This window comes from Hyla sarda, chromosome 4 (genome assembly GCF_029499605.1).
Source record: "Hyla sarda isolate aHylSar1 chromosome 4, aHylSar1.hap1, whole genome shotgun sequence".
NCBI lineage: Eukaryota > Metazoa > Chordata > Amphibia > Anura > Hylidae > Hyla > Hyla sarda.
The window spans coordinates 26903124-26921060 of NC_079192.1; the positions used below are offsets into that span (position 1 = coordinate 26903124).

The 17937-nt window shown below is 43.4% G+C and overlaps 1 protein-coding gene across 4 annotated transcripts; it reads left to right on the top strand.

Moving 5' to 3' along the window:
- The first annotated feature begins 2507 nt into the window (after window positions 1-2507).
- Window positions 2508-15751, top strand: LOC130366767 (P2Y purinoceptor 4-like). 4 transcript variants are annotated; one of them, XM_056569108.1, is made up of 2 exons: window positions 2508-2565; window positions 13651-15751. In XM_056569108.1, exon 2 carries the CDS (start codon window positions 13717-13719, stop codon window positions 14788-14790), a length of 1074 nt encoding a protein of 357 aa, XP_056425083.1. In that variant the 5' UTR covers window positions 2508-2565; window positions 13651-13716; the 3' UTR covers window positions 14791-15751. The 4 variants fall into 4 exon arrangements, with proteins under 4 accessions (XP_056425083.1, XP_056425081.1, XP_056425082.1 ...); XM_056569106.1 differs by lacking the exon at window positions 2508-2565 and adding an exon at window positions 4878-5004; XM_056569107.1 differs by lacking the exon at window positions 2508-2565 and adding an exon at window positions 7340-7399.
- The last annotated feature ends 2186 nt before the right edge of the window (window positions 15752-17937 follow it).

Here is a 17937-nt window from a genome sequence, read left to right on the forward strand (position 1 = left end):
GAGGAGCCATGGTCAGAGCACCGAAGATGACGTGCTGGTAACTTACCATTCCCGCGGGTCCTCGCTGCTCTGCTCTGCACTGCTATTGCTATGGGTGCACGCATGGGACCTCATGAGGGGGCAGGGCTATGACATAATGAGCTCCCGGTGCCAACTCCAGCGTTCGGAACAGTTTGTTCCAAACGCTGAGCAGCAGAGTACATACATACCTGCTGTCTCTCCCCCGGTGCCTCCAGCCGCTCCGGCCTCCACCGAGATCCTCTTCTTGGTTGGCGGTGATCGGTGAGTCACACTGCCGCTCAGCCTATCACCGGCCAAGGCGGGACTTCGCTGCAGCCAGTATGACTCACCGACCACCGTCAACCAGGAAAAGGATGGCGGCAGCGGAGGCCGGAGCGGCTGGAAGCACCGGGGGAGAGATAGCAGGTATGTATCCATTTATTAATTTACTGCCCGCAGTCTGAATGACAATTTTTGCATCCTGGAGTACTCCTTTAAGACATTTACTGTAAGCCAGTGTTTTTCAAGCATGGCACCTCCAGCTGTGGCAAAACTACAACTCTCAGCATGCCCAGAAAGCCTTTGGCTGTCTGGGCATTCTGAGAGTTGTAGTTTTACAACAGCTGAAGGCACCATGGTTGGAAAACACTGGCTGCTGAGGTCAGAGGATGTCATTCTGTGCAACTACTATGAAGTGAGCGCAGGAGTTCTTGCGCTAACTTCATAGCAATGCCGCAAATGAACAGCGCTGCGCGCCGCAGCGGCGCGCATTTATGATGCGCATGGTTTTACTCACACCGGTTAGGATAGCGGGGTCTGCTGGCTGGAGGGAAGCAGCCGGACAGACGGTCCTGCGGGCGGCCGAGCAGATGGATGAGCGAGCAGTCACTGCTACACTGCGGAAGGAGTGAGGCAGGGCTTCCTGGACTTGGCACCGTAAGTGCCCTGCCCCTCCTCCTCCACTCACTTAATGCGGCAGCAAAGCAGGGGTGGGACAGTCATGGCGTGATGATGACACCGCGCTGTCCCCACGCCCTCATGTAGACTCCGCTGCTGCTGGACGGACAGGTCTGGTAGCAGCGGCTGTAATACTGATTAATTAACATGATGGCGGTGCCGGCCATCATGTTATTGTGGCAATGGCGACTGTTGCAACCTCTATAGCTACGCCACTGGCCACTGTAATGGTGGCCATGTGGTTGCTGTACTAAGCAGATATGCCATTCAGGAGCCTGGGAAAGCTGTGTGTGACAGTCAGACCTTGTAATGACTCATGGCTGTGTAATCATTACATGGTCTGACTGTCACACACAGTTAGAAGCCAATATGCCACTCAGGAACATGGAAAAGCTGAGTGAGACATTCTCACCTAGCTTTTCTATGCTCCTGAATGGTATATCTGCACCCTCAGGTAATAAAAAAAAAAAAGTCACAGGACACTGGTGGGCACTAAAGCGGCTGTGTTCCTAGTCCTACTGACAGAAGTCCTTCTATTCCTATACGGCGGGACATATAACGAGCAGAGGGATCTTCTCTGACATTAGCAGGACCCGCAGGTATAGCAAAGAGAAAAGTGTGTAGCCAGCTCACCGTTTGTAATGATTTGATCCTGACACTCGTAGGAATTGGTTCGGAAGCCCGGAGTAGAAGCCAAGCCGTTGTCCTGGTATAGATAAACCATAGAAGAAAAGGTTCCAGCTCCCAAAAAATATATAAATTCTAAAAGTCCAAAATTTATTCAGTCCATATTAAAATTAAAAAAGCAAAAACACCCTGTGTGGTTAAAAAAAAAACACGCCGACGCGTTTCGGACTGTCTAGTCCTTAGTCATGGCACAACTAACGACTAGACAGTCCGAAACGCGTCGGCGTGGGGTTTTTTAACCACACGGGGTGTTTTTGCTTTTTTGATTTTAATATGGACTGAATACATTTTGGACTTTTAGAATTTATATATTTTTTCGGGAGCTGGAACCTTTTCTTCCACAGGTATAGCGCTTGACTGCCCACTTCTGTTCACAACATGCCCAATACTGTCTGCGCTCGCATGTATTTCAGCAGGACCCGTAGGATCCCTCTCCCATTGCAGTCCTCCAAACAGTGCTAACCACTGGATGTCCCATATGATCTACCTTTCCTTGGTCCCCAGCCATCTACTTCCAGGTCAGTACCCACACGGTTTGATAGTTTGCCGTTGAGACCATGCCTTCAGGATATGTATGTAGCATCTGGGTGAACCCAGGCCTCCACACAGTGGCCAATGGTCTTACAATTGAGGCCACCACATCAGGACAATAACAACTTAGTACATGCCATAGTGACGTGGTCTGGCCCCTTCAAGCTGGGAATGGTCTGGCCCCTCAAAGCTGTCAGGTGCATGGACCCCAATGTAAAGATCCAGGAAGTGACAGGAATGGTTGTCGAGGATCGCAATAGTCCACATAGGTACCTGTCGTACCTGGATGCTACGTTTCAGGATGTGCTTATTTTATCGAGGAAAAGCTGGATGAGATATGGGGAACCCAGAAAGAGTCGAAATCACTGGCGTGGCATACTGGGGAGTTTGGTAAGTATTGTTATAAGGTCGAGATTTTTAGTCTTAGGGGCCTTTTATCCCTTTTCTGGGTTAGTCCAGATTATCAGGTTGACCCCAATTCAGCACAAGTGCTAAAGCCGAGCTTACAAAAGGTCTAGAGAGAGTTGGAGTCCTGAGGAGGCTAGCCTCAAAAAGGGACAATTTACCTTGTGTAGACAAATTTGGCCTAAGTGGACTTATGCCTAGTAATAGCAGGGCCGGGGGATGCTGTTCTGGTAAAAGCCAGGCCTCAACTGGCACTAACTGGTCTGAGTCTACTCAGAGATTGGCTTAGATCAGTGGTCTTCAACCTGCAGACCTCCAAAAGTTGTAAAACTACAACTCCCAGAATGCCCGGACAGCCAATCAGTGGTCTTCAACCTGCAGACCTCCAGATGTTGCAAAACTACAACTCCCAACATGCCCGGACAGCCAATCAGTGGTCTTCAACCTGCAGACCTCCAAAAGTTGTAAAACTACAACTCCCAGAATGCCCGGACAGCCAATCAGTGGTCTTCAACCTGCGGACCTCCAGAAGTTGCAAAACTACAACTCTCGACATGCCCAGACAGCCGTTGGCTGTCCGGGCATGCTGGGAGTTGTAGTTTTGCAACATCTGGAGGTCCACAGGTTGAAGATCACTGGTCTAGGGGCTTCTCCCACAACCATTAGTTGGTAGGATCACATGACCAAGGCATCATTCATCCAATGCAGTACTAGATTTTAACCCTTTACACTCTTGTTTCACCTCAGTGTAGCAACGAATGTGATGCAATGTTCATGAATACACTTGCAATAAACTTGCCCACACCAATAATCTTTATGCAGTATGCAAAACCTTTTCCACTCAGCCTCAACAACTTCTTACGGATTGTAGCCGGACCATTGCTACTGGGAGACTAAAGGAAGGGAACTATGTCATATTCTTAGATCTAACAAATAGCCACTGAGAAAGGGGTCAAGGTAAACCCCGAAATGTGTTTGTCCCAATACATCAAGATTCATATGCCAGCAGAGTCTATTGGTTCTACTTTTGAGCTCCATATAGATGTATATACAAACCAGAAACTCTTATCCCCATCAGCATCCAATCAGCATCTTCCATAAAACAGTACACAGGTGCTCGCACAAATGAGCGCACCCTGTACAGGAAATGTAAGTGGCCGCAAAACCCGCTTCCTGGAGCTGGAACCTCATCTACTCTATCTGAGGATCACAGAAAAGGGGTGAACAGCTTTATAGGTGTGCGGGTGCAGGGCACCACCTGACCATTACTGATCTTTCATGTTCATTGAATATAATTGATATAAACCGAGTGACTGAACATTAGAAGCATTGACCTAAGCGCCACCACTAAAACCATTATAGCAAGTGACCCCAGATCTCATGAACTCCTGACCAGTCGTGTGCACTGATCCATTAATTCGCATGAACCGGGTGATCTCTTTAATATATCCTCTTTTATACGTCTGTGAGGAAATTATGCAGCGAATCAGCTATTTAGATGTAATTATGTGCATTGACTAGCAGCATGATTCATGAACTGAGTGTTTTTACTTTATGCTTATTTGATTGCCTTTTTATATTTATTTTACATTTAGTTGATTATACATATACATACTGTAGCTCAGACTTAGGTGCTGGGAACCAAGAAACCCGAAGTCACTCAATAGCTTACATAGAAAGACAAAAAGGTACCAGCACTCACCGCAAGGAAACAGCAGACCGACTGCTATGGCATCTCGGACAGATCCGACTTCAGGCTGACAGCAGGGCGCTCAGAGTGGAGGCGACTGCCGGCAAAGTTTCGCGCAGATCGCTCTTCTTTTCTATAGAACCGGTAAAGTAGTGGCAAAATAGTAGTCAGAGACAGGGACATGGATGTTTATTTAATCAGGGCTTCTCCTGTCTTTATTTTTTATTATCTTAATAAAAAATGGCACAAAGTAAATAAATCCTGCTTTCCAGCAATAACTACAAAAAATATTCACTCTCTGTATTAGTGGCTTACTACCAGCCACCCAACAAAACAGTCACCTGAATGCTCAGAGTGGAGGCGACTGCCGTCAAAGTTTCGCGCAGATCGCGCTTCTTCCGGCCTCGTATACGAGGCCGGAAGAAGCGTGATCTGCGCGAGACTTTGCCGGCAGTCGCCTTCACTCTGAGCATTCTGCTGTCAGCCTGACGTCGGATCTGTCCGAGATGCCATAGAAGTCGGCCTGCTGTTTCCTTGCGGTGAGTGCTGGTACCTGTTTGTCTTTCTATGTATGCTATTGAGTGATTTCGGGTTTCTTGGTTCCCAGCACCTAAGTCTGAGCTACAGTGTGGAAAGGAGGAAGAAGACCTGTGTGGTAAATCCAGAGGGAAGCCTGAGGAAAACTCTAAATCAAGTGGGCCCCAACATTCTGCAAGAGCTCCCCCGAACACTTGGTGAGTCATACCCTGGCGGTGATAGTAACTGGACCTTGTCAGAACCCTAGTCAGCATGGGATATCTTCAAGTGTCAAATCTCAAGTCTATACAATTCAAGTGGGTGAAAAGTAGGGATCGACCGATTATCGGTATGGCCGATATTATCGGCCGATAATCACGATTTTGGCCATTATCGGTATCTGCAATTACCTTGCCGAAAAGCCGATAATGCCCCCCGACCCGCCCCACCGCACCGCCCCGGCCCCATTGCCTCCCCCATCCCCGGTTTTATAATTACCTGTTCCCGGGGCCCACGCTTCTTCTTGCTCCTGCTGCGTCCTGCGTTACGCTGTGCACAGTGACATGACGTGCGCGATGTGACGTCACCGTCAGTGCGCACAGAGACAGTTCAGGAGGACGCCACCGGAGCCAGATGTAGAGTGGACCCTGGGAACAGGTAATTATAAAACCGGGGATGGGGGAGGCAATGGGGCCGGGCCGGGGAGGTGCGGCGGGTCGGGGGGGGGGGGCAGTCGCGGTGCGGCGGGTCGGGGGGCGGTGGCGGTGATAGGTCTCAGGACCCCCGGACAGGCAGGGGGAGAGAAGCGGGTGGCGGCGGCGGTCTATGGCACCGCAAAAGCCACTGCAGTGCATTGATTTAAAGCGCCCGCTTTAAATCAATGATCTGCAGCGGTGTCGCGGGGGGATAAATAGCCGATAACTTATACCGGAATATCGGTATAAGTTATCGGCTATCGGCCCTAACCTACACCGATTATCGGTATCGGCCCTAAAAAAACTATATCGGTCGATCCCTAGTGAAAAGCACCATAAATCCTAGCAAGGAACAGAGCTCCCACTGCAGGGTTACACTGCATCCCTATTCTGCTCCGTACTGTGTGTTGTACCATCTACACCTGCTCAGTGAAAGACAGTTATCCATAACCCGATGACGGTGTGTTTCTTACCACCCCCCGTGTGTCTGGCCCAAGAGAAGCTGTCTCAACCTCGGACCGTGTATAGATTTTCCTGGACAACCAGCAGTTAGCACTGTTTAGAGGACTGCATTGGGATTGGGATACTGTCCAGCACAAGTAGTATGTTACTGGTCAGGAGGCGACAGTGAGTGCATGTGGCAATTGCAACTTAGGATATGCCATAGTGACATGGTCTGCCGCCCACTTCAGGCTGGGGGAAAGCTGTCAGGAAAATGGACCCAGATGTGAAGCACCAGGAAGTTACAGGAATGGATGTCAAGGATTACTATATTTCACAAAGGTACGTGGATACCAAGTTTAAGGAAGTGCATATCCCATCCAGGGAAATATGAGGAATCCAGAAAGAGTTAAATTCCCTGTTAAAATCTAGGTTGCATAGATTTTTTGGTGGATGAAAGGCAGGCTTGGTACTGTGGCCTTTTATCTCCTGGGCCAGTCCAGATTACCAGGTTGGTCCCAAGTCAGCACAGGTGCTGAGTCTGAGCTTACAAAAGGTGTAACTAAATCTGCACTTAGAGATTGTTAGGAACATCTAATGAGAGTTGAAGTCCTGAGGTGGCCAGCTTCAAAAAGGAAACATTTACCTTGTTTAAGTAACACATTTTTGGTGACTGTTTTGTTGGGTGGCTGGTAGTAAGCCACTAATACAGAGAGTGGATATTTTTTGTAGTTATTGCTGGAAAGCAGGATTTATTTAGTTTGTGCCATTTTTTATTTTGATAATAAAAAATAAAGACAGGAGAAGCCCTGATTAAATAAACATCCATGTCCCTGTCTCTGACTACTATTTTGCCACTAATTGACCGGTTCTATAGAGCTAATTTTCCATACCTTTTAGAGTTTTCACAATTTTTTTTATCCGGTGTATTATGATATGCAGATGATGCCCAGGTTATTCCAGGTTGACTAAAACAGAGAAATAAAGCAGCTAATAATCTTGAACAATTAAGAAATCTCCTTCTCTTGCCATTAATTAAACGGGGAATCATTTCCTTCAGGGCCCCGGGTGTTGTGGTGTTATCAGCCACCTTCATTATCCGGCCAAGGATTATACCGCACAGTATCGTGAGTGACATATCCTTGGATTCATTAGCAAATAGGAAAATCAATCTCTTCCTGGATTAAAGGAAGAAAGATTAAACTCTGAGCATCCGACACGTTTCATGAGTTTATTGCGGCTGTAAAGCCCTTGATCCTTTCAAAACCATCATGGTGAGGACCAACAATGGTGAGGAACCCTAACATGCAAAGCCACAGTCATAGTGGTCAATCATGGCTGATCATTGACCACACAGATGGGCCCTTATCTTGTCTCTATATTTGCTCTTCGTGCAGATAATGGCTTCTTCCAGCTGTGGTCCATTGACAAGTCCCATCAGATTCTAATGAAAGCGGCTTGAGGTTACAAAGAGGAGGTAATGACCAGGAAGAAGGAGTCAGCAGTTCCTCCACCTCCGATGTGATCTTATTCTTGAGGCTAGTTCCCACCACGATCTTAAAAATTACAGTTATCTCCCACCATCTAAGACGGAAGAGTGGACTGATGCTTGTCCTGCTTACAGTCACGTGAAGCCCCAAAAAGGTTCTCAATGATTGTAAGAAGGCAAAGAAATAATCAAACTTGGGGGCCCAAATGTTTCCCATACAAACTGGAGATCTGGTTGGTCGAATGAACTTCCAAATCCTCCATAACTGCTCCGAAAGCAAAGAGGGACATAAGCCCCCACCACTTTTAGTACAAGTGCCCATTTAACCCAAATTATAGGGACAGTTTTTTTCTATGGCACTAAAAAAGACTGGTATGCTCACACACTAAAAGAGCACAAGCACCAATTGAGGTCATTTTTCATCTAGACTGAAAGGCCTCTGAATATGAATATGATACAGTCAGCAAGACCTTCTGTCATCTGTTATAGGAGGAGATAAATGTCCTTGATACTAGTCCTAATGATCTAGAAGACACCGACAAATGGGAAATGTAATATTCTGCAACTTTTCAAATTATTTGGATCTGTTCTAGTAAAGAATATTATAATTATAATTCTGCCCCCTATATACAAGAATATAACTACTATAATACTGCTCCTATATACATGAATATAATTACTATAATACTGCTCCTATATACAAGAATATAACTACTATAATACTGCTCCTATATACAAGAATATAACTACTATAATACTGCTCCTATATACAAGAATATAACTACTATAATACTGCTCCCTATATACAAGAATATAGCTACTATAATACTGCTCCTATATACAAGAATATAACTACTATATTACTGCCCCTATATACAAGAATATAACTACTATAATACTGTCTCATATATACAAGAATATAACTACTATAATACTGCTCCTATATACAAGAATATAACTACTATAATACTGCTCCTATATACAAGAATATAACTACTATAATACTGCTCCTATGTACATGAATATAACTACTATAATACTGCTCATATATACAAGAATATAACTACTATACTACTGCTCCTATATACAAGAATATAACTACTATAATACTGCTCCTATGTACAAGAATATAACTACTATAATACTGCTCCTATATACAAGAATATAACTACTATAATACTGCTCCTATGTACATGAATATAACTACTATAATACTGTTCATATATACAAGAATATAACTACTATAATGCTGCTCCTATATACAAGAATATAACTACTATAATACTGCTCCTATATACAAGAATATAACTACTATAATACTGCCTCCTATATACAAGAATATAACTACTATAATACTGCTCCTATGTACAAGAATATAACTACTATAATACTGCTCCTATATACAAGAATATAACTACTATAATACTGCTCCTATATACAAGAATATCACTACTATAATACTGCCTCCTATATAAAAGAATATAACTACTATAATACTGCTCCTATATACAAGAATATTAGTACTATAATACTGCTCCTATGTACAAGAATATAACTACTATAATACTGGCTCCTATATACAAGAATATAACTACTATAATACTGTTCCTATATACAAGAATATAACTACTATAATACTGCCCCTATATACAAGAATATAACTACTATAATACTGCTCCTATATACAAGAATATAACTACTATAATACTGCTCCTACATACAAGAATATAACTACTATAATACTGCCCTATATACAAGAATATAACTACTATAATACTGCCTCCTATATACAAGAATATAACTACTATAATACTGCTCCTATATACAAGAATATAACTACTATAATACTGCCCTATATACAAGAATATAACTACTATAATACTGCCTCCTATATACAAGAATATAACTACTATAATACTGCTCCTATATACAAGAATATAACTACTATAATACTGCTCCTATATACAAGAATATAACTACTATAATATTGCTCCTATATACAAGAATATAACTACTATAATACTGCCTCCTATATACAAGAATATAATTACTATAATACTGCTCCTATATACAAGAATATAACTACTATAATACTGCCTCCTATATACAAGAATATAACTACTATAATACTGCTCCTATATACAATAATATAACTACTATAATACTGTCTCCTAAAGAATATAATTACTATAATTGTGCAACACAAAAAGAGAAACACAGCCGCACATCCACCATTTGTATCTTGGTCTACTTGCTTCTCAGCATAATTTCAAAAACTAACAGGTTGTTAGTATACATTTTGATAAAAAAGTACAAGCCCACTCTCCACGTCAAGGCCACCTCGTTAGAGTGGGTCCCTAACCTGACACTGGCGTAGCGCCCTGGGAGCAGTGCTGAGCTTGTCTGTGTCCCGGCTGCAGTTTGAGATTTAGGACTTCAGCATGAGTCTGAAATCTATAAAATAAAATAAAAAGGGCTTGCGGCCAGAACATGTAGGGAGACTCCTAGTGGTCATTTTTTCAAAGTGGAAAATTAAATAGAAAGAAGCATATTTTTTAATAACATGCTATTGGAAAGTTATTCTGCATGCATTAATCTATAATATATCAAAAGTTTTTTTGATGAAAGGTACCTTTAAACTTATTTTGTTTGTATCTCATCTCATACCACGTATGATTGCATAATGTGTACAGGACGCCAATTTCAAGTGCAAATATCTGACTGCTGAACTCGGTAACATGTAGGCTTAGTTGAGTTTTTCCATGTAACTATTTTAATTGCTATTTAAGGGTACGTTCAGACAAGCAGATCCACATCGTCTGTTATGCTGCAGATCCGCCACTGAAGGACCCTTACAGGGTACCTTTAGATGTGCCTGCTCTGAGTGGCAATATGCCGCTACAAGCAGACACACTGCTGCGATGTGCGAGATGTACTCGCGCTTATTGCGGCCTCTCCCCCTTCTCCTTGAGCTAGGCCAAGAGCAGCCGCGATGTGCGAGTATACTGCGCATGCACCCTGCGACTCGCACATCGCAGTGTGTCTGCTCATAGCGGCAGATTGCTGCTCCGAGCAGGCACCTTTAAAGGCGGCATACAGCGGTCCTTCAGCGGCGGATCTGCAGCGTAATACGTGCTGGGGACCCGCTCGTGTGAACGTACCCTTAATCATCACATGTGTATCTCTGGACAGGAAGTTTCCACCCTGTGGATTGATCCTTTATAAGGAAGCCATCCAGGGTTTGGAAAAGTCTGCGATAAAGGGTGGTACATCCATCTGAAACACGTCCAGATGCCCATTTGATGTTTCCCCTGGTGTGTTGTGTCTGCTTTTATCTGCAATAAAGCTGAACTTTCCGTATGCTGGACTTCCTCCAATTTTCTGCGCCATTGGAAAGTGTCAATGTCTGTGAGAGTACTGAGGCATATTAGCCAGTTATACTCAATGTGTAGCTATTTCGTGCCACTCAATAACACCGGCCAAACCTATCCAAAATGGATCACTGCAAGAATCTACAGGAGGAGACTAGCATGGAAAAGTTAAGGTGCAGCTATTATGGGGCCACAAAAAGTGGGGACTGGGTTCTAGAGTAGTATCCATGAGAAAGGTTTCCTAGTACTTTGCAGCATCATGTATTTTGTGGATGGGCGCCCACTAGGTTAGTCTTGATATTGACTTTGCCTTCCTTAGGCATGGTTTTTATGAAGTCATCATATCACAGAGTACACAGCAAACTAGGGGATCCCCCATGGTTGCACCAGTGACCTCCCTGACATGTGAACGGGTTCAAGAGTAGATTTCACCTGGATTTTTTGTAAGGAGCAGAGGGTTTATTCCACGGAGGGCGGCAGAGGAAGGGACAGTCTATCCAATAGGAAAGAGATGGAGGTAATGAGATGCACCGACACCCAGTGATCCCGAAAGAGCAAAGTACAAGTAGAAGCAACGCAGAAAAAGTGACAAGAAGGGAAAACTGCAAGAGTCAGAGGAGAGAACCTTGGGCAAACAGGAGGAGGAGGCTGGAGATAGAGTGTGATACCTGGAGCGCAGACCAGACACCCATTGCTTCCAGTGATGCTTCTCCTGGTGACCTGATCTCGCCTTTACCTAAGGCAACGACCATGCAGGTAAGAGATAAGAGATTCTCCATCGGGAAAATAGCTTGAAAGACATAAAAAGCAAAAGAGGATACAGATAAGCATCCCACAGGACTGATCCCTTGAGAGTGTCAGGGGGTTCTGTAACCTTAGTGTAAATACAGAGGTGGAGACTATAGAGAGTCACGTCGGAGTATATGTGCTATAGTGACTTGTTGGGGCACAAACAAAACCCTGGAACAACCTGTGCAGATTATTTATCCTACTCTATGGAATAACAAGACAATTATATGTTTGCCCGTGGGCATTGTATGACATGACTGTGCAACATATGATGTTGAGTTGCCTTAGTCCTAAAAGGGAACATATATCATTGTCAGACACTCAACGATGACCCCAAAGGGTGTGGTTGTGGGGGGGGGAATTAAAGTTGTCGGTATTTATTCCTTAGCAGTGTGCCTAATGTTTTCGGTCATCGGAATAAACATTTTGAGGCAAACTGGGGTCTAGAGTACAGATTGGAGTCTATGACCATCATAGTTTGACCACATAGAGACAATTCTTAGTATCCACCGAGAGAGTTGATAAACATGACTGAAGTCTATACATAGGTAAAGATGCACAGGTTTACCTAGGAAGATGCCAACCTGAACTAGACCTACATTAGGCCTTCTTCTATGGCATGTCTACCCTAGAGTGCAAAAATGTATGCACCTGCTGCTAAGTGTGACGTGAACTAGAGCAGTTAAAGTGTGGACTCTCTTGGCAAAAATAACTTTTCAGGAACCAAATGGGTGATAGTGCCAGTCTCACCCTAGGGAATATATACACATTACTGACCCTGTAGGTAGGCAAATTATTTGCATTAGTCACCTGATCCACCAAAGCCACAGACTGACTCACTATCCACTTGCTTTAATCGAAACCCTTCGAGTTAAGTAGATACTGGTATAGAAGATCACACATCAGCAACACTGGACTCTGGCAGGTTAGGTTGTCCATAAACAAAGGTAGAAATACCACCCAATGGTTAAAACACTCTTCTCTACAGCAAGAAGTAGTGATAATGAACACTTAAGGGAATGGAACATTGGATGAGCATCATAATATTTTGATATTTTTGCACCATGGCCCCTATCTATATGTCTTAAGTGCAGCTATAGCAAAACATTTTAGTTACCCACATAGGAAGTTATTGGGCAGTTATCATTTACACAGTACAAGTTAAACACATTGTAAGATGATAGATCATTTTGATGAACCATTTGTTGCCATAGATGCGCAGATAATTTGTGCCAACACTTGGCATCAGTGTTATTGTCTTTCTTGTCTCTATGTCTATGCTTGGAGGGACCATTAGTTGTTATGGCTTCATTGAAAGCCATCCTTCTTGGCACACTGGCCCCAATAAGGTCAACCCGTGAAACTTACATTTGACCACAACAGTGGCCATAAGTACCAGGGTCAATAATCTGTGCACACTGTACAGGGATGACTATAGCAGATGCTGGGAAATAGGGGGGGATGTGGAGGGGTCAAGGAGGCCACGGTTTCGTTATTCATTAAGAGGAATTAATGGGGTGGAAATGCTGACTAAGAAAGAAGCAGAGTGTTTAACAGAGACAAATATGTGTTTTGATACTATGTGCAGGGGGCATGTGCGTATGTCAGGCAGGTGGTTTCCACATTCTGGTTGAAAGATTGCATGTTGTTATGTTAATGCCCTAACTGGACCCGCATTATTATAGGTGTGTATTCCCAACAGCCATAGACTTCCTTAAAGATGTTGACTTCTTTTCGAAGGCTTCTTTTTTTGTTAACGTCAAGTGTTCCTCCATGCGGATCCCAATTTATTAGCCAAAGCAAAGACCAATGACTGGATTACCATTAGGACCTTCATTGAGGACAATGGTCTGCAATCAATTGATAAGCAGTGAGGCATGACCAATTTTTGAGGTGGGAGGTGATAAAGCTGAAATGTTCAGAAAGCTTCAGGTTTCTTTTTCCAATTTTTTCAATATATTATGTATTAGGAATTTATGGGTAAACATTTTTTTGGGTGAAATTGCTAATTTGGGTATATACTATTAATAACACATCTTTTTTTCTCCTTTTCTGTCCCCCTCTTTTTGTCTTTTCTAGATCCTCTTTAACTCTACAACATTGTGATGCTGGGACCTCCATAACTCTGCAAATTTCCCTTCCAGCATGCCCACCTCTTCCTTCACCCCTTTTCTTAACTCCTCAACCCCCACCTCATCCTATTCTCCAGGTTCATCATGCCAACTAGACGAGTCCTACAAGCACATCTTCCTGCCAACCTGCTACCTCATCACTTTCCTGCTCAGCTTGGCTTTGAACTCCATTGTGCTCACACGATGCCTACGTCGACCTTGGAACCCATCACTGGTCTACATGTTCAACTTGGCGCTCAGTGACCTCATGTACAGCTTGTCCTTGCCCTTCCTTATTGCCAGTTACATCTCCCGTGACCGCTGGTTATTTGGAGACCCCATGTGTCGTCTGGTTCGCTTCCTCTTCTACTTTAACCTTTACTGCAGCATCTTCTTCTTGACATGTATCTCCTTCCACCGCTACCTTGGCATCTGCCATCCAATGCGTTCCATGAGGCTGGAGACTATGCGTTGGGTCAGGGCAACCTGCCTACTGGTGTGGGCCTTGGTGTTTGCCATGACCTCTCCTATACTTCTGTTTGCTCGTACAGGACCTCTCGAAGGCCCAGAAGATATAGTGACCTGTTGGGATGATGCTCTAGATGCAGATCTTCAACGTTACATGCCATATGGACTCTTTCTACATGCAGCAGGTTTTTTCTTGCCCTTTTCACTTACTGCCTGGTGCTACTCAAGAGTGGTACGCACCCTCTGCCGGACTCTTCGTGGTGGTGTTGTACCAGGCCCAGTGCCAGGTGTGATCCAAAGACGCAAGTCCATCCGGACCATTGTCACCATCACCCTTCTTTTTGCTCTGTGCTTCCTACCTTTCCATATCACCCGTACCATTTTCCTGACGATGAGGGCCGGTGGTGCATCTTTAGCTGGATGTCGTGCCTTGGGAGTGGTGGCGGTCTGCTACAAAGTAACCCGGCCTCTGGCCAGCGCCAATTCTTTTCTTAATGCCCTGCTGTATTTCCTGACCAAGGAGCCTTGTGGTCGAACCCTGAGGGGAAAGAAAGAGAAAGAGCAAATTGGCAAAGGGGACAAAAAGAGACCCACCAAGAATGAACAACCTTGGAGTAACTTTTACCCACAATTTCCTTGAAGATATTGCGGGAACAGATGGAAAGATGGAAAGAAACTACTTTTCCAGATATGGTAAACATTACAAAGCAACTTTCTTTGAGTCATCCATGTGTTAAAAATTATATTTATGCCATGGGAATCTGGGTGATGACCAATATGGCCGCCATTGCAGCTGTCACAGTGGTGGGTTTACATAGTTGCTCAAGGGTTCAAAATGGAAATGTGCCAGTTATGTAGCTATAGAGAAGTGGTCCCCAAGCCAGTCCTCAAGGCCCACCAACATTCCGAGTCCTCTTAGTTACTCTATTGGAATAGAACGTGGAATCATTCAAATCCAGGACTGTTGGTGGCCCTGAGGAGTGGGTTGGGGACCTCTGCTATAGAGGGTAGACCCCGGGCCCCAGTGCTATGAGACACTAGCCCAGTGACAACTACAGTGGTACCTGTACTGTCTGCCATTTTGGTTTTCCCACAGATTTTAACAGATTTATTTTATTTTTTAATTCTATTTACTGTAGTTTTTTTTGTTGTTTTTTTGGTGGGATGTTCTTAAATATATCGTACAACTATTTATCACAATGGACCTAATGGACTGAAGCTATAGACGTATACGCTGCACTAACGGCAAAGTACGGGTAACATGAACGCCATCGGCCACAGCACGGCCCGTAACCTTTGTATAGAGACTTTCAAAGACTTTCCTCTACCAAGGACATAATGTACTTCATGGACTAACAACGCTTTTGATGGTCGAAAACTTATTTTATGTTCTTGCTAAAACAACATTCACATGGGATACAAAGTTCTGCTACTTTACAACCTTCTACATTTTTTTTTCTTTATAATTTGGGCACCAGGTGGCGCTTTTGACTGTCAATTGTATTTAAGCATTGTAAACATTCAGGGAAACCGGATTCTTTGTGCCAGAGCGTTTGTATTTTACTAAATAAAGATCTCACAGTATGGAAAAAAATAAGGGATGGCTCCGAAATATAAAATGATGAGAGATCTTGTCTTTTTTTTTTAAAACCTTATATGAACTATGTAACTATGTAACAACAGCACCACACCTGTACTCAGGTTATGTGTGGTATTACAACTCAGCTCCATTCACTTCAATGGAACTGAATTGCAATACCACACACAAACTGAGGGCAAGGGTGGTGCTTTTTTGAAAGAAAGAAAATGTTTTTCTAATCCTGGATAACTCCTTTAACTTGCTAAGCATTGCATACTATAGTGGATCTCCACACTACTAAATTATCAAGGCTTCTCTTGCAATCTATGTATGCAGATACATGATAATTTGGGAAAAGGGGCGCTTATGCCAGGGGGACTTTCCGATCCATGACTTACATTTAGGGCATTGGTTAAAGGGGTACTCCCGTGGAAAACGGTTTTTGAAAATCAACTGGTGCCAGAAAGTTAAACAGATTTGTAAATTACTTCTATTAAAAAATATTAATCCTTCCAGTACTTTTTAGGGGCTGTATATTACAGAGGAAATGCTTTGCTTTTTAGATTTCTCTGATGTCATGACCACAGTGCTCTCTGCTGACCTCTGCTGTCGATTTTAGGAACTGTCCAGAGCAGCATATGTTTGCTATGGGGATTTTCTCCTGCTCTGAACAGTTCCTAAAATGGACAGCAGAGGTCAGCAGAGAGCACTGTGGTCATGACATCAGAGTAATCTAAAAAGTAAAGCATTTCCTCTGTAGTATACAGCCCATAAAAAGTACTGGAAGGATTCTCAAGGCAGCCTGAGGCATTACCTATGGTAGGCAGTACCAATAGAAAGCTGATACAATAAATCAATATAAATAAATGTAATGCATGTGGATATAGGGGGTGATGTAAATTTTAAGACTTTTTAGCCCTCCTAGTGTAAAAAAAAAATAAAAATAAAAATAAGTAAAACTAAAAATAAAAACCACTAATAAAAATTCACCCCCCCCCCCTCCCTTTTTTTCCCCCATGCGCATTACATTGATCTATATAAGCATTCAAATAATTGCTTATAAAAGAACCTGGGGAGGGGCTAAAAAAATTATCATAAAATAAGAAAAAAGTAAAATTTAAATCACTTCCCTTTTTCACATTTTCCAAATAAGATAAAAGTAAACAAAAAAAAAAAATAAACATATTTGGTATCGCTGTCTGATGTAGGATTGTCCACACCGTTATCTCATTTCTTATTCTGCGCGGTCAACTGTATAAACAAAAAAAAAAAAAAAATGCCATAATTGCTGGTTTTTGGTCACATCACATCCTAGAAAAAAAAAAGAATAAGTGATCAAAAATTTAAAAAACTACGCAAAAGTGGTACCGTTAAAAAAATACAGCCCAGTAAAAAATACAGCTCACGGTGCCTGTGTGTATATATGTATAGGGGAATATGCAAATCAGCTCATTACATCACCTTTTCAGGCGATGTTCCCTGGTATCAGCTTAGCTCCAGTTACGGAATATAAAAAGCTAATCGGGATTAATGCCAAGCCAGAACTCTCTCTCCAGAAGGAAAGAGCACCCATCTGCAGACAGCTGTTTGGGGTTTATTGAAAGAGCTTTTTTGTCCGTTCAGTCATTACAAGTCATACAATAAATTACAATCACACAAAGCATGACAGCACAATACACAGCAAAGGTTCCCTAAGCTATACATCGCACACCATGCTACTCTAACACTCCGCTCAATCGTGTAAAAGAAAAGCACAAGAGATCGAACAACAAAACAATACAATCTGTGATCGGGGTAGGGGTGTGGGCCACTATGTGGGGGTGGGGAGGGGGCGGATCATAGGGCCAAACTGCTGGGCTGTATCTTCAAGGAGACATGGGAGAAGGAGAGGGGTCTTCACTCCTCTTCTTCCTCATCGACGGCTGGGGTACTTGCCCCTCATCAGTACAGAGCAGGGTAATCTGGCTTGGCTGAGATGAGGGGCCTTAGACCAACTAAACGGGATGAGTATTTAACTCAAGGAGAGTTCACCACTCCTGGTGTGACAGAGCTTTCAAGGGCCACTAAGCACTCCGCAGGCATTCTGGGTAGGGGAATATGCAAATCAGCTCATTACATCACCTTTTCAGGCGATGTTCCCTGGTATCAGCTTAGCTCCAGTTAGAGTTGGTCTAAGGCCCCTCATCTCAGCCAAGCCAGATTACCCTG